Raw genomic sequence first — 25,318 nt, 5'->3', positions numbered from 1 at the left:
TTGATTTAACTATCGGATACCGTTAATAATTGATAGCTGATGATTATTACTATTAGCTAATAGACAATAATTGATGATAGCTGATTTATATTAAATGTTTGGTAAAACTATATTCAACTGTTACCGTTGATATTTAAAATGAATAATAAAGATATATATCATATAATTTATTTTATTATTGAAATAAATATAAGATTATAAATTTATTATATTATATTATTTATTTTATTATTAAATTAAATATATAATTATTGATTTAATATATAATATCATTTATTTTATTATTAAAATAAATATATAATTATTCATTTATTATATTATATCATTTATTTTATTGTTGAAATAAAAAATAATTAAATTCTTTAAAAAATAATTAAATAACTTTAAAAATATAGGTATAAAATAACAAAGTAATTATTATTGTTGATAAAGAAAAATTTATAATTAATTTTAAGTTTTTAAATATAAAAAACGTAATTTTTATAATAAATAAATATTTTATATTTTATATTATTAATAAAAAATATTTTAACAAAGTTATAATACGTTAATTAAAATTTTAAAATTATAAATGAAAAATATAAAAGTATTAATAATATTAATTTTTGAGTTGAGTAAAAAAGATAATATGATCTAAATAAAAAATAAAATCAAATAAGTAATCAGCTTATGAGAAAGGACTAAAAATAGAACTGTTACAAACTGTAGCTGATTGATATTATATCAATCATCAATCATCCATCAACTATCAGCTTTATTTTTTTTAATTTTATCAAACACTCTAATTCATCTGTTTAATTATCTATTAGATATCAATTATACCCAATAAATAAACCAAACACCTCCTGGAACAATTCTCCTCAACGATAGCTGTTTGTGGCTTGCACCCCACCAAATATGTAATAATGTCTGATTCAAAAAATCTTTCTATTGCAAAAGTGCAGCTGGAATTGATGAAATTCAAGGTAAACGAAATTTGGTGAGAGAATACCTTAGGAAAGTCTCATTTTTGAATCATGCTCTACATGGATTAACTGGATGCTTCGTGGAACGAGCTTCTCAAAATGACTGTATCAATCCATTCTCAAAAATGCCAAGTACTGGGCCTTCTGTTCCCTGGGATTCAAAATAGGTACTGTTGTTTTATTTTTTCTATCAAAATTCCAGAAAGACGGTCTTTGCTCCTTATGTACATGAGAGTGCTAAACAAGTTCTAGATGCTAAGACATATCATTCTGTTAATTTTATGCAGGCATTTACAGTTCTGGTGCCTTAATTGAATGAATGGAGTTTATTTGAAGCTATTCTGTTTCTTTTGAGGGTAATCCTCAAAACATTAAACGATTTCAAATGAACATTTCAAGAAATGTCAGTCGAGGATTGTTCTTCGGTGACGGCATTTGGAAGTGACATAGCATGCCGTGCATCAGGGATGTAAACGTGTTCCGTTTCCTAAGAGTTTCATGTGGATTTGCAACTACGGGAAATTGCTTCTTGTGTAGTGTCGTGTTTTTGTCGTTTGGTTTCTTCCATCCATAGTCCATACCTAAGAATATGACAATCCATCTTTTTGAAGATTTGTATTGGGAGAACTACATTAATGTCTAACTTTACTTTGTTAAGTTAATGCAACTAAGTAAAATTTTATTTTTATTATTATTATTATTATTATTATTATTCGGAGCCAACTTTCACTTAGAAATGCATTTTAAGAAAGATTTCAGAGACTCTTGCTTTATTACCTCAGTTCTTCTGATGCCTTGATTGAAAAGTAATAAATGCTACCAGTCATTTGGAGCATTCCCTCCATTAGTGCCACCATCAATATGTAATCATCAAACACGTGTTAAAAAATAAATAGAAAATACAAATCCTCAAGGGAAGGGATGGAAAAAAAAATTAGGGGAAAAGGCAAGGTCACTCAATTTGGACCTGGCCATTTGTAATTACATTTGCGTAGGGAAGGCAACTACTACACGCAAACCACCCAACTCCACCAAATATTTGGAAAAATTTACTGGAAATGTATACAAAATCGCTGGTTATCTCTCTAAGTAGACTTCTGTTGATCCTCATGAATTGCAGAAGAAATCCAATCTGAAGCTGTTACATTAATGTCTGGCTCAATACATGGAGAAAGCGATAGGGGAATTATGGCAACCTGGTGTTCAAATTAAAACAAAGAGGCACTAAATTAATTCAATGTTCAGAGAGAAAAGGCAAAAACAGCTCTTCAAAAACCTATCTCCAATTTATAAGTCAAATCTACTAGTTGAAGCATTCAAAAAGAATTTAGCCCTTGATGCTCGAGTCTTTTTGTTCAAGACCTTATCACTTGTAAGCCCTTTATCTAGTGCGTGAATAATCTACCAAGTGTAAACCATCATCAAGATTCCAAGAATGAAAACAAAAATATTGAGCTCATCCCAATTACAACTGTTGCTATGATGATGGCTTCCACACCAGTAAAAGCCACAGGCTTGTAGATGGACCCATCCCTCAAATGAATATATAATGCAAGAAACCATTGGTCAAATTGGTGGATTTGCAATTTCAAAAATGAACAGGAAACCCTTTAATAGCAAAAGTACAGTGTTTCAACTTACAAATCCATTTTCAAGTGCTCTGAAATCCAGATCCTCATCAGAATCTTCCTGCTCCTTGTCCAGAAACTGATCATATCCATACCAATGCTAATTTAGTTCATTAGTGTAGAATAACTGTAAATTTGTGTGGAAAAGAAACATAGAGCAGTACTGGCAAGCAAAGGAAATCAGAATGAAACCAAACACACAAAGAAAATAAAAAAGAAGATTAAGAACATCTGAGTATAAAAACATTTCCATTCTGAACCTAGATATGCATTGAAAGCAGGTTTCTTGTAGTTCCACATCAATTAGACAATCATATAGATCTTGATTCAGAAATTTCAAGCAAATTCATTTTTTGAAGTAATTATTATAAGCAGGCCGAAGTAGCTTCCAACAAAATGTTTGAACTTCGAACAAACAGAAAAAAGCAGCCTCGGAAGTTCACAAATTCTGACTGAAACAAGCCATTAGAAATCATTGTTGCTACAATTGAAAGGCTGTAATCTGAGTTGTTTCGAGTCCCGCACATAATGTTGGTAAAGGGATTTTTTTTTTGTTTTACCTCTAGGCAAAAATACTTTTTCACCCGACCAGTATCAGATTTTCCTGCAACCCCAACTGATATGATTTCCACATTCTTCCTTTGTGTGGTCAAACGGCGAGCTGCACCCTGAGTAAAGCAAAATAAATAATACCATCAATCATGAGAGAAAAATGCACAATGATTGTTTACAGAGCAAAAGAAATGATACAATGATTTTTAGTGAGACCAACTCACAGCAGCAGAAGCGTCTCGACTAAGTTGTGCAAGCTGAATGCCAAGACTTTGTTGGTTAGACATAAAATGTCCAGTAGAAGGATGCCGGTTGGCTGAAACAGCTAGCCAGCTAGGCGAGGATCTCCACATACTTTGTTTAGTCAGTTTGAAACCCTGCCAAGTAAGCAAACATGCCAAGCCAAAAAGAAAGAAAATGTAGAGTATTAGCTGAAAGTTATGTCACAAAAAATGAAGAGATAGCAACATCCAGTAAGTTGTGCAGTATAAAGCTTCAATACTCCAAAGTGCAGCCAAATAAGCACAAAGAGAGAGAAAGCACCAATGCCTTTAATTTAAATCCATCACTAGCATGCCAATGAAAATGCAGTGCTCACACAAAAGAAGTTAAAAATTATCAACGCGATGAGGTAAAACTAGACCCAGTCAGGGGCAAGTTCAGGCCCTGAACTGGACTGAAACTGGCCCTGAACCTATCTAGCCCCCTCTCCCAACCCTAAACCGGATTTTTTTTCTTTTAAAGACAACGTAGCAGATCGAACCTGATCCAACCACTCAAACAGGAACCAGAACCACCATTGGACCAGACTAGAACCGGCCTTGAACCATCTTGAACTGGAACCAGTTGGAACTGCCTAAGACCAGTCCAGTTCCAGTTCATCCCCTTTCTCAACCCTGAACTGACAATTCCGGTCTCTGAACCATCCCAGACTCGACCGGTGGCCAAGTCTAGGTAAAACATCTTGTTATTTTATCATGACAGGCAAAAGGACAAACCTCTTTCACAGAAATATGCAATGATATTTGCTCCTGGTATCAGCAATTGGAATCCATTCAAAATAAAAAAATCAAGGGAAGTGGTGCAAGGATGTGAGAGAGAGATTATAAGGTGAAGGGAAAAAAGTTTTTTACTTACACAAGAATTTAGTGTTTTCAAATGCTAGACCTTTAGATCAGGCCATAAAATTGGTCAAGGTACTAAGAACATAGCCTCTATAATTACTACCCAAGGATCAAGTTGAAACACCAAGAGATCAAAACATAAACCATTCTCTATCAACTCCAGATAAATAGCCAAAAGTTTACATTTTCAGTTTTGTCGATTACTTTGAAGTTGAAGAGTAAATAAACTACAAGCCAAGAAACCAAGAAAGGTTCATGGCAAGTCCTGTAAAAGGCAGAGGATGGTGATAAATAATCATATATGTTGAAACTTGGACAAATATCAACAGACTTTAGCAACAAACTAAATACTCCCCCAAAGTATGAGTATGAAACTATTTATATACGATCACTCAAGCCTCTACCCAAGATATAGTTAAATTTAGCCTTGCAATATGCTTGCACCATTAAAGTCAGCAATCAAACTGCCCAAGAGACGGACTGTTGTAGCCCAAATAACTTGGATCAATGATGGTCAGAATTGTGCCCTAGATAATAGTTAATTTTCCTGCTGTTGCTATCTATAACAGAGTTCAGCATTTGCATACACAAATATTCAAATTTTAGCCATATATGCATGTTTCAATTCCTAGCTCCACCATTGATTTTCATCCATCAATAAGTCCAAAATTACTCCAACAATTAACAGATAAACCTTAAAAGTTAAAACCCAATTTGTCAAACCTTATCACTGCCTGCAATTCAGGATTATAAAGTTTTTATGCTGCCTCTTTGCCTGACAGTACATCGCTTATGCCAAATAATCCTGATCATGCCTAACATATTAGAAGAGATAAGCCCACATGGATATTGGAAGTTCAAGGCATTAATCATATACAAGTTATTGAAAGGCGCATCTCAACATATAATCAAGTTACAAATAGCATATTTCCTCAGTGATTTACTGTCACAGCATTTTACTCAGCAGTAACGCGTCCAGTTTGCACACCTTCCAGAACACAACTTCTGACTAGCAGGATTAAATCTACTTACCTTAAGGTAAATGACGCATAGGCTGAATGTCAGTAAACAACTGTCCAATGACAGGAAAATATTTGTTTTTGAGCCACTACTAACATGTAATACCCTCAGGCCTCAACTGAGAACCTTAATCAATGTTCTAATAAATGACTACTTGCACTTTGCCTTAATCATATTGCAGTGAGTGATTAATTAGAGGAGTTCACAAGCCCTTTGCCTTCGTGTTGGAGTAACCAATTGTCCTCCACATCTAATGTATCAAGCATCTACATATGGAGTTATGGACACAATTTTTGCAATAATTACCTAGATGATAAATGTAATTGCTGCAACACTTATATTTAACAGGTAAGAATTTTTGCAACACTCTAGGATAACCTTAAGCTACTAATGAACCATATCTGATGCGTCCCATATCAGTTCTGCAGAGAAGTCTTGGGTGTTATAAATATGAGTTTGCAAACCTCCCCTTGTGAGCTAGCTTTTGAGGTGGAGTTAGGCCAGTGTTATTAAGGCGAAAGGCGACACTAAGGCGATAGAGTACTCTATGGCCTTAGGCGAGAGGCGAGAGGCGAGGCGAGGGCCTTTTTGAAGCAAGGCGCCATAACATTAATTGCTTAAATTATATATATATATTCATCTTGATAAGTAAAAAATCATATTAAAAAGAAAAAAAAATAACAATAATAAGAAGTAAAAAGTAAATTAATTAACAACAAATTAATAGTGTCCATATAAATTACACAATTACTTACTAAGAACAAAAAGAAAATAATCAAATTAACAATAAATTAATAATACTCATATAAAATAAACTACTAATATCTAATTAATAAGAAAAAAGTAAAATTAATCAAACTAAAACTAATTAATATGAATAACAAGTAAAAGGTAAACTAATTAATAACAAATTAATAATACCCATATAAATTAAATAATTAATTAACAATAATAAAAAGTAAAAAAATCAAATTAATAATAAATTAATAATACCTATATAAAATAAATAATTAATTAACAACTAATGTCTAATTAATAAGGTAAAAAGTAAAACTAATCAAATTAACAAGAATAACAAATAAAAATTAAACTAATTACCAACAAATCAACAATACCCATGTTAATTAATCAACCAATTAAATAAGAATACAAAGTAAAATAATTAATTTAGCAATACCCATAAAATTTAAATAATTAATTAATAAGAATAAAAAATAAAATAATTAAATTAATAATAAATAAATAAATAAATAATAATAACTAATTAATAATAAGGAGGGGGGGGGAATAAAATAAAATAAAAAGGGACTGCTGAAAGAAGAAGGAGAAGAGAAAAAAAAAAAAAAAAACAGGTGGTCTACGCAGCAGGGAAAGCAGAATAAGTGGAGAGGGAGAAAGCCAAGAACAAAAAGACTTGCGAGAGAGAGATCTGAGAGAGGAAAGAAGAAGAGGACGACGTGAGAGAGAGAGACTGGAGAGAGGAAAGAAGAAGAAGGCGACGTGAGAGAGAGAGATCGGAGAGGAAAGAAGAAGAAGAAGAAGAAGAAGATAAGAGAGAGAGAGAGAGAGAGAGAGAGAGAGAGGGCGTACCTGTTGGCCCTGTTTTGTCTCTGTCACGAGCGTGAGGTCGAGGAAGAGAGCGGGGCTGCTGTCTCCACGGTGCGTCTCTTTTGCGGTAGGTTTATTAGTTTTTTCATAAAAAAAAAAAAAACTTACAGGTGCTTTGATGAGGCGTCGCCTCTCGCCTGCGTCGCCTCTCGCTCCGCCGGCCTGAGGCGTCGCCTCTCCAAAGCCCAGCCAGGCGTTCCAGTCGAGGCGACAGAGGGGCGCCTCGCGTCGCCTGGCGCCTCGCCTGGGCGCCTGGCTCGCCTTTAATAACACTGAGTTAGGCAGGTTCATATCATTTGGTATCAGAGCCTTACCCTGTATGGGTTAGTGAGCCATGTACAAAGGCTCTCTGACGTTCTATGGGAGAGGTCAGGGTGAACGAGTCATGACCCTGGTTGCTTCACGAGGACGTTCAGTCTAAAAAGGTCGAGAATGATAGGTCCCACATCGGTTCTGCAGAGAAGTCTTGGGTGTTATAAATATGGGTTTGAAAACCTCCCCTTGTGAGCTACCTTTTGGGGTGGAATTAGGTAGGTTCATATCAATATCGACTATATTTGGATTTTGGAACCAACATGACAGGCTTATACAACAACATTGATTAATCACAACTTTTATGACTCCAACCCATGAAAGCAGATATCATAAAAAGTTCGATGACCTGCACTTCATGTAGTCTCGGGGGAAAAAAAAAGGTTAGCTCCTAAATCTAAATAGAGTTAACACCTCCAAATAGAATATTGTTACACTCATTTCATATAGGCATTTTAGGGTAGTTTTGCATCCATTTTGTCCTTATATTTTAGTATATTTTATGTTTTTAGCTTTATTTTAGCTTATTTGTTAACTTTAGATACTTTATATTTGATTTTTGTAATTTTGTTATTTTTGATAGGATTTTGTGGCAAATCGAAGACCAATGAGTGCATTAGGAAGTGATTTGAAGAAATTTGGAGTTCTTTAAGCACAGAGGAAAGTTGAAGAAATCAAGCCTTGAAAGAGCAAACCAGCCGAAATTTGCTTGAGACCTTGCTTAAGGTCATGCTCAGGGTAAAGCGGCAATGCTTAAGGTGCAACACAAGTCAAGCATGAGCAGAAAAGTCCATTTTACTATAAGTCTGCCGAGATTTGCTGAAGGTCTGCTTAACCTTAAGCGCATAAAGGCGACCAGAGGCTAAATTTGCTAAGAAGCTGCTTAGGGTTAAGCCGAACCCTAAGCAGAATGCCCAGAACGTGAATAGTGCTGCTGACTTGGATAATTTTACACCTCATTTCCTATCCACTCCTTAGCTGTTATTTACTTTTAGGGCAGCTTTTTGGGACCATATAAATTCATCATTTCCTTATTTTTGCCACAAGAGGAAGAGAGGAGAAAAAAAAAGGAAAGAAAAATATATAGAAAGAGGGAGAGAAGACGCCATCCTCTGGAGGAAGAAGAGTCAGACGCAATTGGAGCTCGAAACCAGAGACCTTGGTTCTTCCACCTGGGGTTTCCTATTTCAGTCCTTTTATCATGTTTTTCTTTATTCTTCCATCTAAATTTCTTGTAAATACCATTATGAGTGAGTAATTCCTTTAGATTTCAGAGTTGGGAAATATGTTTTAGATTAATTTGTGGATTTGGATTGGATATTTCCTTATTTTATATGAATATGAGTTTTGATTCCTTCCTTGTGTGCTTGATTTACTTGCCTAATGTTGGTACCCATTGGGTATTGTGTTAATCTTTGATTGAAGGACCGAAAGGTGAAAGTCATTGATAGTTAATCAAGGATTGGAACTTAAAATCACCTAGATTTAGAAATAAACTAGGACTTTAAGAGGAATTAATTATTGGTTACAAAACTTAATGGGTTTTAAAGTAATCAAATATATACGAAAGCAGGTTTGGTTATTTTAGAATACACTTTGATATGCTTGAAAAAGATATTAAAGGGATTTAGAATCAATTTCCTTCAAACTCTATTTTTCCCTAAAAAATTGGAATGCCCAAGACAAATCCCAATTAATTTATGCATAAACCCCCAACTCTGGGATCACTTTTACTATAATTAGACTTTCGTTTAAATTACCCATTGTCAATTTCAGTTTAATTGCAAACTAGAATTAGAATTTATTTGTTTACTCTTTACCCATTTCAACTAGATTAATCAATTTACCTTGCTCATTCACATTTACCATTTATTCATTAATCATTAGCCCAAATAATCGCTTCATTCATAGTTTAGTAATCAAACAGCAAATCCTCGTGGGAACGATACTTGATTCATCACTTTATTACTTGAGACGACCCGTATACTTGCGGATAAGTCAACATCAAGTTTTTGGCGCCGTTGCCGGGGATTTGATTTTTGCTTGATATTAAACGATTGTTTGTTTGGTTAATTTGGGCATTTTATTTTATTTTCTTTTTACCATTTTACTTTGAGAATTTGTTTATTTTTGTTTTTCAGGTGCTTTATTTTATGAGAAGGACAAAAAGTGAAGAAATCAATTTATTCTTTGACCCAGAAATAGAGAAGACAGCAAAGGCTTTAAGAGCAGAATCTAAAAGGAGAAAAGCTGAAATTAAAGCTCAACAACAACAAGAAAGAGCACAAGAGCAAGAGCAAGTACAAGAAGAAATGGCTGACAATAACAACAACAATAACAACCGCTCTGTGAAGGATCATGCCTATCCTAACATTGGAGATTTCATGCCAAGTATCACAAGACCAAGGGTAGAAGCTAATAATTTTGAATTGAAGCCTGCACTTTGTCAAATGGTACAACAAGCACAATTTGGAGGAAATCCAAGTGAAAGTCCACATGTGCATCTGGCACACTTTCTTGAGATCAGTGATATGTTGAAGATAAATGGAGTTTCTGATGATGCAATTCGACTCAGATTATTTCCTTTTTCTCTGAAGGACCGAGCTAGAGAGTGGTTACATTCTTTGCCACCGGGTTCTATCACAACATGGGATGAACTTTCTCAAGCATTTTTAGCTCAATATTTTCCACCAAGCAAGACAGCTAAGCTGAGAAATGAGCTGACTTCTTTTAAACCTAGAGATGATGAGAGCTTGTATGAAGCATGGGAGAGGTACAAGGATTTGCAAAGGAGATGTCCACATCATGGGATTCCTAAGTGGATGCTTGTTCAACACTTTTATAATGGAGTTTCACCAGCTATTAGGAGTACAATTGATGCATCTTCTGGAGGTGACCTTATGGAGAAATCTGAAGATGAAGCTTTTTCTGCTCTTGATAAAATTGCTTATAACAACTACCAATGGAGTTGTGAGAGGAATGAGATCAAGAAACCAGCTGGTATGTTTGAGCTTGACGCCATGAATATGATTAATGCTAAGTTTGATGCTTTGACAAAGAAGATGGACAAGTTAAGTATGAAAGTAGATTCTTCAGCCGGAGGTTCTGGTAATACACTAGAAATTGGAGCTGCAAATGTCAATTGTGCAGCAGATTTTTCTGCACTTAATCAAGATTTTTCAAGTGAGCAAGTGGATTATGTGGGGAACTACAATCAAAGACCAGGTGGTAACCCATTTTCTGCAACTTATGATCCAGCATGGAGAAACCACCCAAATTTCTCTTGGGGAGGTAGACAAGGGCAAAATCAGAATTTTCAGCAACCTTCTGGATATCAACAACATCAGAATTTTCAGCAGAATAGAGGGCCTCCTCCTGGAATTTCTAAACCTCAAAATGCACCTGCTCCACCTCTACCACAACAAGCACAACTAGACAAGACAGCTAGATTGGAATCTATGATTGAAACTCTACTTGTGAGCCATCAAAGTCAACAAGAAATGATTTCTCAATTAGCATCTAAAGTGGATCAAATGGCAACACACAACAAGATGTTAGAGAATCAAATAGCTCAACAAGCTAGCTCTTCAAGTAACAAAGCATTTGGGAAGCTTCCTAGCCAACCAGAAAATTCAAGGGAGCATTGCAAGGCTATTACATTGAGAAGTGGAAAAATATTGGAGAATGGGGATAAAAATATTGAAGAGAAAGTTGAAGAAAAGAAAAGCAGAGAAGGAGATGAACAAACTGAAGTTGAAGTTAGAATTGAAGCTGAGAAAGAAAATTCAGTGGAAGAAAAAGGAAGTAAGGAGAGGGAGAGCAAAGAAGAGGAGCCCAAATATGTTGCACCTAAAGCCTACATGCCACCTTTACCATTCCCACAAAGGTTTCAGAAAGCAAAATTGGATAAACAATTTGGGAAGTTTTTGGAGGTATTGAAGTCTTTGCATGTGACTATTCCTTTCATGGCCTTAGCACAAATGCCTTCATATGCCAAATTTTTGAAGGAGATTTTATCTAACAAGAAGAACTTGGAGGAATTTGAGACTGTAGCTCTCACGGAAGAAAGCAGTGCCATTTTGCAAAATAAGCTTCCACCCAAAGCGAAAGATCACAGGAGTTTCTCCATACCATGTCACATTGGGGATATTAGTATAGATAAGGCTTTGTGTGATCTTGGAGCCAGTGTTAGTCTGATGTCATTGTCTATCTATGAGAAAGTGAAGATTGGAGAAATGAAGCCTACTACCATATCACTACAGTTAGCAGATAGGTCTATTAAATTTCCAATTGGAGTAGTTGAGAATGTTCCTCTGAAAGTTGGGAAATTTTTCATACCAGTGGACTTTGTGGTATTGGAGATGGAGGAGGATGTACACATTCCTATTATTCTTGGTAGACCTTTCCTTGCTACTGCTGGAGCTGTGATTGATGTAAAAAATGGGAGGCTTACATTAGAAGTTGGGGAAGAGAAAGTTGAATTTAATTTGTTTCAAGCAATGAAAAAGAAAGATGATTCAAACTCATGCTTGAGAGTTGATGTGATAGATGAAGAAGTTAGAGAAGTGCTTAAAAAGCAACATCCTAAAGATCCCTTAGAAGCTTGTTTGGTTCATAACATCAAAAAAGAGGATGAGATTGAAGAAGCTGCAGAATATGCTACAATTTTGGAAGGAAATCCACCATTGCCTATGGCTGATATTGAAAAGATTGGGGACTTGAAGCGAGAAACGACTTCATCATCAAAGTTTGAAAAAGGTGAAGCACCTAAGGTAGAGTTGAAACCTCTTCCAACAAATCTCAGGTATGCTTTTCTAGGGCAATATTCTACATATCCTGTGATTGTTAGTGCTAAATTGACTGATTGTGAGGTTGAAAAATTATTGAGAGTTCTTAGGAAGCATAGAAGAATAATTGGTTATACCATTGATGATATTAAAGGAATACATCCTTCTGTGTGCATGCATAGAATTTTGTTGGAAAATGACCATAAAGCCTCTCGAGAATCACAAAGGAGATTGAATCCGAACATGAAAGAGGTTGTGAAAAGGAGATCTTGAAATTGCTTGATGCGGTATTATTTACCACATTTACGACAATTGGGTAAGTCCGATTCATGTTGTACCTAAGAAATGGGGCATCACGGAGTTAAAAATGAAAATGATGAACTAATACCTACAAGAATCAGAATCGGATGGAGAATGTGTATAGATTATAGGAAATTGAATAAGGCAACTAGAAAGGACCATTTTCCATTACCATTTATAGATCAAATGCTTGAGAGACTAGCTCATCATTCTTATTTTTGCTACTTGGATGGCTATTCAGGGTTCTTTCAGATCCCTATTCACCCAGATGATCAGGATAAAACTACCTTCACATGTCCTTATGGTACCTTTGCATATCGAAGGATGCCATTTGGACTATGTAATGCCCTGCTACATTTCAACGATGTATGATGTCCATATTTTTACGACATGATTGAGGGTATTATGGAAGTGTTCATGGATGATTTTTACGTGTATGGTAAATCTTTTGATGAATGCTTATCTAACTTGTCTAAGGTTTTGCGAGAGATGTGAAGAGTTCAATTTAGTTTTGAATTGGGAAAAGTGCCATTTTATGGTACAAGAAGGAATTGTTTTGGGACATCTTGTGTCAAGCAGGTATTGAGGTGGATAAATCAAAGGTAGAAGTTATTGAGAAAATGCCACCCCAACATCCGTGAAGGGAGTGAGGAGTTTCTTGGGGCATCTTTGGATTTTATAGGAGATTCATCAAGGATTTTCTAAGATTTCTAAACCTCTTACCAATTTATTGAATAAAGATGTGGAATTTAATTTTGATACTAATTGTATGAATGCTTTTTGCAGGATAAAGGAAGCTTTGATATCTGCTCCTATTATGCAGCCACCCGATTGGTCATTACCTTTTGAGTTAATGTGCGATGCTAGTGATTATGCCATTGGGGCTGTTTTGGGACAAAGGAAAGATAAGAAGGTGTATGCAATATACTATGCAAGTAGGACCTTAGATGATGCTCAAATAAATTACTCTACTACAGAGAAAGAGTTTTTGGCAGTAGTATTTGCAGTAGACAAATTCAGGTCCTATCTTGTGGGGTCTAAGGTAATAGTGTACACGGATCATGCAGCTATCAAGTATCTCCTTCAGAAAAAAGAGGCTAAACCTAGATTGATAAGGTGGGTGTTACTCCTTCAAGAGTTTGACTTGGAAATTAAAGATAAGAAAGGAGTAGAAAATGTGGTAGCGGATCATCTGTCTAGATTAAGGCAAGAACAAGGAGACAATCTGGGAAAAGAGCCCCCAATAGATGATTATTTTCCTGATGAGCAATTGTTAGCAATCATGAATGCAAAAACCCCTTGGTATGCAGATTTTGTGAACTATCTAGTGTGTGGAATCCTTCCACCTGATTTAACATGGCAGCAAAAGAAGAAATTTCTTTTTGATGTGAAGGATTATGATTGGGAAGAACCATTTTTGTTCAAGAAATGTGGAGATGGGCTGATTAGAAGATGTTTAGCTGATGAGGAGATAGGGAATGTTATCAAAGATTGCCATTCTTCACTTTATGGGGGTCATATGAGTGTGACAAAGACTGCAGAAAAAGTTCTTCAAGCAGGGTTCTTTTGGCCACACATGTTTAAGGATGTGAGGAAGTTTGTAAATGCATGTGATAGGTGTCAAAGGATGGGTAATATCTCAAAGAGAGATGAAATGCCCCTCCAAAATATATTGGAAGTGGAATTATTTGATGTATGGGGCATTGATTTCATGGGACCCTTTCCATCATCCTTGGGACACAAATACATTTTAGTTGGAGTAGATTATGTGAGCAAATGGGTTGAAGCTATACCATCTCCAACTAATGATGTAAGAGTTGTGATTAAATTCCTTAAAAAGTTCATTTTTACAAGATTTGGAACTCCACGTGCCATTATAAGTGATGGAGGATCTCATTTTTGCAACCATCAATTTGAAAGATTATTGCAAAAATATGGTGTGAAACATAAGGTTGCAACACCCTACCATCCACAAACTAGTGGTCAAGTGGAGATTTCCAATAGAGAGCTGAAAAGAATTCTTGAGAAAACAGTGAATTGTTCGAGGAAAGATTGGTCACTAAAGTTAGATGATGCTCTTTGGGCCTATAGAACAGCCTTTAAAACCCCTATCGGAACTACCCCATTTAGATTGGTTTATGGGAAGGCTTGTCATTTACCTTTGGAGTTGGAGCATAGAGCATATTGGGCCATAAGGACACTGAACTTTGACTTAAAAACTGCAGGAGAAAAAAGAATGCTGCAACTAAATGAACTTGAGGAGCTTAGATTGGATGCTTATGAAAATGCCAAGCTTTACAAGGAAAGAACTAAGAGATGGCATGATAAGCATATTAGGAGGAAAGAATTTCAAGAAGGTGATGTTGTTCTCCTATACAATTCTAGGTTAAGGTTATTTCCAGGAAAATTGAAGTCAAGATGGTCAGGGCCCTACACTGTTATAAAAGTATACCCCTATGGAGCTGTTGAGATAAGCAATGAGACCTCAGGGACTTTCAAAGTTAATGGGCAGAGATTAAAACATTATATTGTTGGAGAACCCACGCAAAAGTTTGTAGAGGTTTCATGGCTTGGTTCTCCAGTCAGGGATACTTAGGAGAATTGGAGTGGAAGGTCAAGCTTAAGACCTTAAACAAGCGCTTCTTGGGAGGCAACCCAAGCGTATCCTTTTATAGTTCATTAATTTTCCATTTCATTTTCATTTCAGTTTTCACCCTCATTAAACTCAAAAGTGACATTTGCTTATCTTTTGTAGGTCATTCATGAAGATTGGGCAAGTTTACACTTGTTGCAAAAACAAAGAATTAAAGGGAAGCAAGTATAAGCAACATTCTGCACTTTATGCAGTACCTGTGAACAGTAACACCTTTAAACTTGTGCTAAATTGCTCAAATTGCAGTCTACTTGATAGCACATGTTTGATTTTGTGTTTTGTGTAAATTCTGTGAAATGCAACTTGAATGAGGATCAATTTTGATATTTAGGACTGATGAGAGCTTTATTGAAGTGCAAAAATAATGTTTGTTAAGTTTCACCTTTTAGTGTATATATAATTTTGTAGTCTGATAGGAATTTGCATGCTTTTGTTGGAATTGCTGCTAATTTCTGCAATCTGCAGATTTTTGCTACTGTTCATGCTACTGTTCATGCTGCTAAAAAGGTCAATTTCTACATTTTTTCTGAAATTCTTGGTTGATTGGAACTTGTCTGAAATGCTGCTGAAAATATGCTTTTGGTGTAAGTTTAGGAAGGAGACCATTTCATTTAAATGTGCAAAAATGATAATCACAATTGGTGCCTAAAATGGACAATGATTGCAAAAGCTAAATGAACATGTGCTATGCTTAGTAAGTTCTGAGAGAGATGAACTGAAATCCCTAAATTTTATGGTGTTTGTGTGTATTTGGTAACTGCTGAGGGTTGCAATGGCATTCCATAACTTTTGGACTGATTTTGGTAAGCAAAACCACAATTTTGCCCAGAACCTGCCGAAACTTGCTGATGACATTGCTTGTCAAGCAAAGTCTTAAGCAACTTCTGCTGAACCTTATGCCTAACCCTAAGCATGACCCAAATTACCACATGTCTACCCCACATTTTAAAAGGCCCAGCATTTCCGCCAATTTTCCAAAAACCTCGCCAACACTCCCGATAAACCTCGTCGACTTCCTTCCTCACGCCATTTTTTCCGGCAAAATTTTTACAGGAAGCCGAAAGGTTTCATCCTTTTCATTAAAATGACAAGAACCAAAATGTGGTCCTCTCACAAACCTAAACTCAGAGGACTTCGACATTCTGTCAAATCTAAAATGGGCACTCCATCCTCATTACCCACAAACCCTAACTTGTTGATCCGCCATTACCTCAGTCCCCACCGCCACAAACGCCGCCATTACCACAATCACCACCACCTCAGTCACCGCCCCCGCCTCCAAGCCAAATACCACCTCTCATCCCGCCGACTCCCCTCTCGCCGCAATCTGAGCCGCCAAATGAAACACCAATTACAGACACCCATTCCCCAGAACCAACGCCTGACCCTGTTCCTACCCAAACAAAAACAAAAGGGAAAACAAAAGGGCCTGGTAGACTCAAAGAAACCCACATCGGAAAAAGGAAGCGAGTACCTGTCCCTTTCGACTTAAACTCTCCACCTCGATCCTCTGAACCGATTAGCAAAAGGACCGAGTCCTCTTCGCAAACCCCAGCACCAGCGGTGCAAACACCAGTAACCCAGTCTCCCTTACATTCTCCAGCACCTGCGTCATCTGCGGATACTATAGAGGAGGTAATTTCTCCATTGCCTTGGGCTTTTAAGGATATGGATATGAAAAAGGCCTATGAGAAATTACTTTCTAAAACCATTTTGGCAAACAAGTATATGGATGAGCAGATTTTGAAAGAATTAGGTATTTATAATTCTGTCTTTGCCTATTTGGATGTTGTTAGCTGGACTGATTTTGCTAAAATTAGGGAACCAGTATACAAGGATCTAACCCTCGAATTTTTGAGTTCCCTAAAGTTGAGTTTCAAACCAACAGTGCCTGAACATAGAGATATGATTTATTTTCGATGTGCTGGAATTGACAGGGAGTTAGATATAGGTGCTTTGAATGCCATTTTTGGTTTTCGAGTTGGGTATAAAAACATTGAGTAGCGACAAACTGTTTATGACCTGTTCAGTGCGGAAAGATATTGCACCATTTGGAGGTTATTATAGACAGAGGACTCAAAAGCCTCTAGGATAGTTGACCATGTATTGAAATACCTCCATAGATTCATTACTTACCTTTGTTTTAGGAAGGGGACACGATATGATATTGTGGGTCTTTGAGGATTTGTTTCTATTGTGGTGCATGAAGGAGAGAAAACAAGTAAGTACAGCCCATTTCATAGCTACTCATTGGCACCAAATTGTCACCAAGCATACTAAAGGTAGTATTGTTTTTGGGGGGTACATAACTGCCATAGCAAAATCATTTAGCTTTGATGCTAGTCTATATAAATTGCTGCCAGTTTCTGGGGAATCATACATAGACAGCACCATGTTGCTGCATATGGATGTTTGTGAGAAAATAGGCCATACATATACTCTGTTACAGCAGCACCCTGATACCCCAGCTACTGAACACCCCACCACTTTTGCAACTGCTGAACCACAACCAACCTCTACCCCACACTTCTCAGCAGACATGTTATCCATCTTAAAATCCTTGGAATCCAGGATAACAAATTTCACTGTCCAACCATCTGCTCCCTCACCTGATACCACAGAAATTCTTGCTTCCTTGAAAAACTTAGAAATCAAAATTGAAGCCATGGGTCAAGAGCAGGTTAACCAAAAGAAGAAGCTAGAAAAGAAACTTAAAAAGAGATTTTTATCTCTTAAAAAGAAACAGAAGCAACATCAACTTCAAATGCTGGAGCTTTACAACAAATTGGCCCAATCCTACAACAATTTATATCATTGGGGCCAAGCCATGTTTCAAGAAATGAAAGACTTAACAGAAAACTTGGAAACTGCTTACAAGCTTGGATCACAATGAACCTCTGCGGAACACAGGCGGACCACGATCACGACAACAAAGGCTTGATACGAGAACTTGATCAAGATGCGGCTTTAATTTTTGTTTTTTTAGTTTATTTTGTAATCTGTTTATTTTAGCTTTCAAACTTTGGTCATGGTTGTAATATTTTGGTACTTAGTTTTTATTATTATCTCTGCACTTCTTTCCTTTAGTTTACTTTATTTTATTTTATCTTCTGATATAGACATAAATACTCTGTGATTACATTTTATTTCTTTTCACTATTTCATTTTCTTGACCATTATTTTAGCACTTTATCTTTTCTTCAATCCTAATTTTGTTGACATTAACGAGTTGCATAATTTTCTCTGAGCCACACCTGTTCCACATCAGTTGGAGGTAACAGCTTACCCTTACACCATTTAAGCTTATGGTATGTTGCCAATGCTTATGCTTTCGCTTTACCCTATGCAACAGGTTAAGCAACTTCTTAAGCAGTGTAAATTCATACATTTGGGATACTTTTTCACATTTTTCTCTCTAAAGCTTCATTGTTAATATCCTTTTGACCTAATTCTGGAATAATTGAGCTTACATTGATTTAATCCCCAATTGTATAAATTTCAATAATTTAGCAATTCTCATAATTTTACCCATCTTTCCATTCATTTTAAACATTGAGGACAATGTTTCATTTGAGTTTGGGGGTGAAGGCAAAATTTTTGCAAAATTTTCTTTAAAATTTTCTTTCATTCATTTATTGCATTTCATTCATTCATATATAGATAATCCATACACTTATACATATACTACACACATGTCTATACCCATATACATACATTTGCATATAGTTTTCATATAGATTACATTTAGTTTTAATTTGATTTATGCATTCATTTTAGGATCATGCATATCATAAAAACAAATTTTTACCTTGTCCTTAGAGGATTGAGAGTTGTTTTGAAGAGCAATTAAGCTTACTTTTAGAAGGGTTTGATGGATTGAAAGTCCTGGATAGGTGCAAAGTTATTAAATTCTTGCTTGAGTTTATATCTTCTTAGCCAAGGGCCACCCAATCAATTGCATTGACTTTGAGTGCTTAGAGAAAACTCTAGAGTGAGAAGTAGCTAATTGATGTCTCACCAATCCTAGAACAATCTTCCTAAACCTTTCAAGGCGAAATCATAGCATACACTTGAAAAAGAAATGATCTAGGCATTCTTTGAATTTTAAACCCATATTTTAGCCTTAGCCAGCCTCACTTAAAAATTTCCCTTTGGAACCAATTTGAGCCTACATTTATCCCTCTTATTCCTTTGGAACCCACATTACTACCTAGCCATAAACTCAAACACTTACCTACCCTCCATGAGAATAATTCTTTGAGTGATAGATACATATAAAAAAAAATATAAAAAAATAAATAAATAATAATAATAATAACAATTAGTTGGGAGAAGTGGCTAAAGTAAAAAAGCTAGCAAATTCAATTATGGTATGTAAAGTAATTCACCACTCAAATACACAAAGAAATGAGTTTGGGGGTGAATTGAAAGGGACAATTATAATTCAAAGTCAATGTTTTTTTTATGTAGTCCCTCTAAAAGCTTCAAAATTATATGCTAGCATTGGTGAATAGTTGTAAAGTTCCTTCTCCCATTTGATTCAAAAAAAAAAAAAAAAAAAAAAAAAAATTTGTGTGTCTTGATCTTTTAATAATTTGATTATTCTCATATTTTGTTATCTTTATCCTTTTCTTGTTAGCCACATTATCACCTCCTTAGCCCCATTACAACCCTTAAAAGTCCTTTTGATCTTTTAATGGTGTTTCGTTACATTAGTGGAGATTGGAATAGGAAAATTGCCTATGGGATTGTGATATCTAATCCATTCATTTACTTCCATCAAGTTTTTGAGACACTTTAACTTATGGATTACCCTATAGTCTATTTAGGCATAATTATTCTTTGTGATTGATTGGTTTGGGCTTGATAATATGGATAATTGACCCAAGGCTAAGCGGTGATAACTTTGGTAAGGATTAAATTCTTGGCACCTTGAAAGTGGGTATATGGTGTGTTGGTGGCTAAAGGTAAGCTTGAGAGTTCGGATAAGTAATTTTCATAAATTTAAGGTAAGGTACCCCAAATTGCATTAATTGTTTTTAATTTGCTTGAGGACAAGCAAAGGTTTGAGTTTGGGGGAATTTGTTACACTCATTTCATATAGGCATTTTAGGGTAGTTTTGCATCCATTTTGTCCTTATATTTTAGTATATTTTATGTTTTTAGCTTTATTTTAGCTTATTTGTTAACTTTAGATACTTTATATTTGATTTTTGTAATTTTGTTATTTTTGATAGGATTTTGTGGCAAATCGAAGACCAATGAGTGCATTAGGAAGTGATTTGAAGAAATTTGGAGTTCTTTAAGCACAGAGGAAAGTTGAAGAAATCAAGCCTTGAAAGAGCAAACCAGCCGAAATTTGCTTGAGACCTTGCTTAAGGTCATGCTCAGGGTAAAGCGGCAATGCTTAAGGTGCAACACAAGTCAAGCATGAGCAGAAAAGTCCATTTTACTATAAGTCTGCCGAGATTTGCTGAAGGTCTGCTTAACCTTAAGCAGACAGTGCGACCAGAGGCTAAATTTGCTAAGAAGCTGCTTAGGGTTAAGCCGAACCCTAAGCAGAATGCCCAGAACGTGAATAGTGCTGCTGACTTGGATAATTTTACACCTCATTTCCTATCCACTCCTTAGCTGTTATTTACTTTTAGGGCAGCTTTTTGGGACCATATAAATTCATCATTTCCTTATTTTTGCCATAAGAGGAAGAGAGGAGAAACAAAAAGGAAAGAAAATTATATAGAAAGAGGAAGAGAAGACGCCATCCTCTGGAGGAAGAAGAGCTGCACGCAATTGGAGCTCCAGAAACCAGAGACCTTGGTTCTTCCACCTGGGTTTTCCTATTTCAGTCCTTTTATCATGTTTTTCTTTATTCTTCCATCTAAATTTCTTGTAAATACCATTATGAGTGAGTAATTCCTTTAGATTTCAGAGTTGGGAAATATGTTTTAGATTAATTTGTGGATTTGGATTGGATATTTCCTTATTTTATATGAATATGAGTTTTGATTCCTTCCTTGTGTGCTTGATTTACTTGCCTAATGTTGGTACCCATTGGGTATTGTGTTAATCTTTGATTGAAGGACCGAAAGGTGAAAGTCATTGATAGTTAATCAAGGATTGGAACTTAAAATCACCTAGATTTAGAAATAAACTAGGACTTTAAGAGGAATTAATTATTGGTTACAAAACTTAATGGGTTTTAAAGTAATCAAATACATACGAAAGCAGGTTTGGTTATTTTAGAATACACTTTGATATGCTTGAAAAAGATATTAAAGGGATTTAGAATCAATTTCCTTCAAACTCTATTTTTCCCTAAAAAATTGGAATGCCCAAGACAAATCCCAATTAATTTATGCATAAACCCCCAACTCTGGGATCACTTTTACTATAATTAGACTTTCGTTTAAATTACCCATTGTCAATTTCAGTTTAATTGCAAACTAGAATTAGAATTTATTTGTTTACTCTTTACCCATTTCAACTAGATTAATCAATTTACCTTGCTCATTCACATTTACCATTTATTCATTAATCATTAGCCCAAATAATCGCTTCATTCATAGTTTAGTAATCAAACAGCAAATCCTCGTGGGAACGATACTTGATTCATCACTTTATTACTTGAGACGACCCGTATACTTGCGGATAAGTCAACATCAAATATTCTACATCATCCTCATAAAAGCTGCAAAAAGACACTTAAAGATTTAGGCTCCAAACTTTTAAAGTTGCAAAAGACACTTATAGTCATCTCCCCTAAAACCAAGTTTCTTGTGTGCATCCAAACTAGCACCTTGAGTTACTGAGAGAGAGGTAGTAAGACTTAATTCTTTAATAAAAGAAAAAAATTTTCACAAAAAAACTGCCTTCTATAACTTTTCTGCATAGCAGATGAACCTGTGTAAGCACTTAAGCAATCAAATCTTGGTAACTGTAAAGTTCAACAAAATTGTCCTAAAAAATTGTCCTAAGGCAACTTTCCTCAATTAAATTCAGAATACACCTGAAATTTATTTATTGTAGGTAGAACATTCATGAACAGATAAAATTGCCAATACCATTAGCATATAATGGCCTAAATTCAGGGAGGATTTCATCAATTTATCAAAAGCCTCTTTGAACTCTCAGCAAAAAAGGGGGGGAAATGCTTACCTTATTTGTAGATGGAGGTGTGGGGATTTCTATATGCAGAGAGCACCTTTTTGGGAAACTCCCCTTCTCAATGTCTCTGATAGCAGCATTGATCAATGGCAGACATACAGCCACTGCATCCTTAAAATCACTTTCCTGGCTTTCATTCTTCTTCCTATAATGGATTGAAAGTCTAAAACTTGCTTACAAATAACAAGAAGAAAAGAGCAGCCAATTCCTCATCAACTAACCAGTTTAGTGATATTGATAGAGATGGAACACCAGAAATTAATGCCTCTCTAGCTCCAGCAACAACACCTGAGTAAAACCTAGTCAATTTTCAAGGGAAAAAAAATAGCCTTTAGCCTCCAGAAAAGGGTTAGGATTGAATGCAATTGTTGGAGGAAAAAGATAAAACCTAATGAAAGATGTACCGATTCTACTATTAGCTTTCTATGACTGAGAGATACGTGGATTCAGATGAGCAAATTTAACCATTGGAAAATGATTAAAACGAATAGACCTTCACTGACACGCTATTGGAGATTCAAACAAAATAATATAGGAATAACGTATACATCTCTTCAGAGTGCTTACATGTGATTGCCACAGCTTGATCCTCGGTTAATTCCGCTGATCACCTGAAAATCAAATCAAATGTAACTCAAGAAATTATTCATACCAAAAGCTGTATGTAAGCTCACATACAACAATATATTTTAGCTAACCAGCAAAGGCTTGGACCAAGAAAACAGTGCTCCAGACAGTGCTAGCGAGACACAATCCACTGGAGTCCCTGGTGACGAGCACCATCACCAAATCTTAGTATCACTATAAGCAATTGAAACTAAAAGGTGCATATTCCAGCTGACACATGCAACCAATAATATAAAAGGAAAAACGTTCAAGTTAACACCTGAAAAGTTCTCAATTCCATCGTTCATTGCAATTCTAGCCCATGAATAAAATTGGAAAACTCAAAAACCACATCATTTTCTTAAAACATCAAAATCAACACATATTAATACATCTCAAAATAACAAGACGTCATCCAACAACCACAAATTCGTGATAAATAATTCAATATCCTAATACCATGAAATCAGTTTATTAATTGGCAAAGTAAATAGGGTAAAAAGTTTTAAAAAAAATACAGTCTACCTGAAACTTCATAAGCTGTGGCACCATTAATATCAGCAGAAGTCACAGAAATTGTTTGTTGTAGAGTAACAGAATGACCAGATACTGACTTGTCCCTAAAGCAACAGATTCAAGAACTAAAAAAGTCATAAGATGTTACCAAATTCAATTCTGGTTCTAGAAAAGAGAAAAGAGCAGCAATGTAGCCCAAGTAAAAATCCAATTCAAAAACAGAACAATGCAAAAAATATTAGAGACAACCATATATACAAATGCAAGAGAAATAAAAAGCCATTCCTTATGTTAAAATTTATTATAAACTGTAACAAAGCGAAGTGAAGAGAACCCACGTTCGCAGATATGAAAACCAATTAAAACACAAATATTTCGTGGTTCAAAAACTGAAGGCATCCCACTTAAGCATGTAAGAGCGCAATAATAATTATCAAAAGACAGAGAAACCACATATCCAGATAAGGTAATTAACACTAGAGCATCCAAAACAGACAGAACTAAATAAATAAGCAAGGAAAACCCACGATTGCGGCGCACAGACATGGACATTGTACAAGCCTTCACGAACGAGAGCTTGAACTAGATAAACAAGACTAGGAGACTCAATCCCATCTCCATTGGTAACCAAAACAATAGGCTTGGAATTATCCTCGTTTGCGGAAGTATTTTCAACAGAAGAAGAAGTAGAAGGCTCAGTTGATTTATCATTAGCATCATTTGATCGGTCCCCTTCTTCACCCTTTCTGCTTAACAAGACTTCCTGAAGATTGGAAACCAACCCAGGAGGCAGGAAGTTGTTCTTCACAGAAGTCATTCTAAAAAGTAGGAAATTTTCAATAAAAGCAGACAGAAAGCGAGATGGATATGCCTGAATAGAAGAACCAAAACCCTAGAAAGAGGGAGATGAGAGAAAAAGGGCGGCAATGAAGAGCTGGAAATGAAAAGGGGATGTAGATGGATAGAGAGAGAAGGAAAGAAATAGATTAGAGAGAAGGAGTGGCTGTTAGTTAGAAAGAAGCACTGATTAAGGGTGGAGGTTGAAGAAATAGTGTGCCCTTGTGGATGAAAGAGAAGGCTTGGATTTTTTTTTTTTTGGCTAAAAAATTTAGGGGCGTGCAAACGGTCGGTTCGGTTTCGAACTGAACCGAATCGATAAAATCGAAAATCGAAAATTAAAAATTTTAAAAATCGAATCGAACCGATTGATAAGAGAAAACTGAATCAAATCGAACCGATAATTTTAAACCGATCAAACCGAAATTTATAAAATTTCATATTTTTTACATTAAATCTAAATAAAAAAAACATAAAAACAAAAAAAGTTAGAAATCAAAACTCAAAAATCTTAAGGTTCGGTTCGGTTTTCTTTGATTTCGGTTCAGTTCGGTTTTTTTTTATTTCGGTTCGATTCGATTCGGTTCGATTCAATTTGATTCGATTTTTTTTTGATTTCCTATATATTAATAATTTCGGTTCGGTTCGATTTTTTTATTTTTTATGAAAATAACCGAACCGAACTGATTAACCGAAATTATTAAAATTATAAATCAAACCAAACTGATTAAATTTTAAAACCGAACCGATTAAACCGAATTAATCGATTCGGTTCGATTTTTCGATTTAAACCGAAAACTGCTCTCCCCTACTAAAAATTATAAATTTTAAAATTTGGGTGGCTTTGCAACTAGATGGAAGTTGTTTGGAATTTTTAGGGTTTTTGTTTTGATTTTATTGGAAGGATGAATTTGATGATCCAAACAATTTCACGTCAATTCTATGAGAAGTATCATTAAATTATTCCCACATAATGATGTGCTTCCATGTTCCAACTTTCTATATCATATCTTTTGTTTTTTCTTTTCTTTTCTTTTTTTTCTTTCATATTTTTTGCATGGAAATATTTCATTAGATCTACTTTTAATAAATAAGAAGTATAAATTAAGTCCTTATTTTTTTTACTTTGATTTTTTTTCTAAATTTCTATAAAATAAAGAGAAATTTATAATTTATTCTTAAATTCTACTTTATATTACAGTTTAATTTATAAATTTTAAAAATTAACTTTTTAATCTATAAACTT

General features: G+C 35.2%; 1 protein-coding gene and 1 non-coding gene across 2 annotated transcripts; both read right to left on the bottom strand.

The window, feature by feature from the left end:
* Nucleotides 1-1,764: 1,764 nt before the first annotated feature.
* On the bottom strand, nt 1,765-24,229 carry LOC131182052 (uncharacterized). The gene is made up of 10 exons (XM_058150682.1): nt 23,763-24,229; nt 23,245-23,339; nt 22,812-22,879; nt 22,681-22,724; nt 22,335-22,412; nt 22,105-22,258; nt 3,370-3,522; nt 3,154-3,261; nt 2,607-2,672; nt 1,765-2,161 (listed from the first exon to the last, which is right to left on the bottom strand). The coding sequence occupies exons 1-10, from the start codon at nt 24,050-24,052 to the stop codon at nt 2,051-2,053; spliced, it is 1,167 nt and encodes a 388-aa protein (XP_058006665.1). The 5' UTR covers nt 24,053-24,229; the 3' UTR covers nt 1,765-2,050.
* Nucleotides 9,915-10,021, bottom strand: LOC131169770 (small nucleolar RNA R71). The gene has a single exon (XR_009140675.1). It is a non-coding gene; the product is annotated as a small nucleolar RNA R71 (small nucleolar RNA).
* Nucleotides 24,230-25,318: the final 1,089 nt, after the last annotated feature.

This window comes from Hevea brasiliensis, chromosome 1, assembly GCF_030052815.1.
Source record: "Hevea brasiliensis isolate MT/VB/25A 57/8 chromosome 1, ASM3005281v1, whole genome shotgun sequence".
Lineage (NCBI taxonomy): Eukaryota > Viridiplantae > Streptophyta > Magnoliopsida > Malpighiales > Euphorbiaceae > Hevea > Hevea brasiliensis.
This window is presented reverse-complemented; position numbering and strand designations above follow the sequence as displayed.

Excerpts from the sequence above, each read along its gene's own strand:
- LOC131182052 (XM_058150682.1), bottom strand. The coding sequence starts at position 24,052 with ATGACTTCTGTGAAGAACAACTTCCTGCCTCCTGGGTTGGTTTCCAAT. Across the intron at positions 3,523-22,104 it reads CACCTCCATCTACAAATAAG|GGTTTCAAACTGACTAAACA; the intron begins GTAAGCATTTCC and ends CTTACTTGGCAG. Across the intron at positions 2,162-2,606 it reads GAGCACTTGAAAATGGATTT|GTTGCCATAATTCCCCTATC; the intron begins GTAAGTTGAAAC and ends TTTGAACACCAG.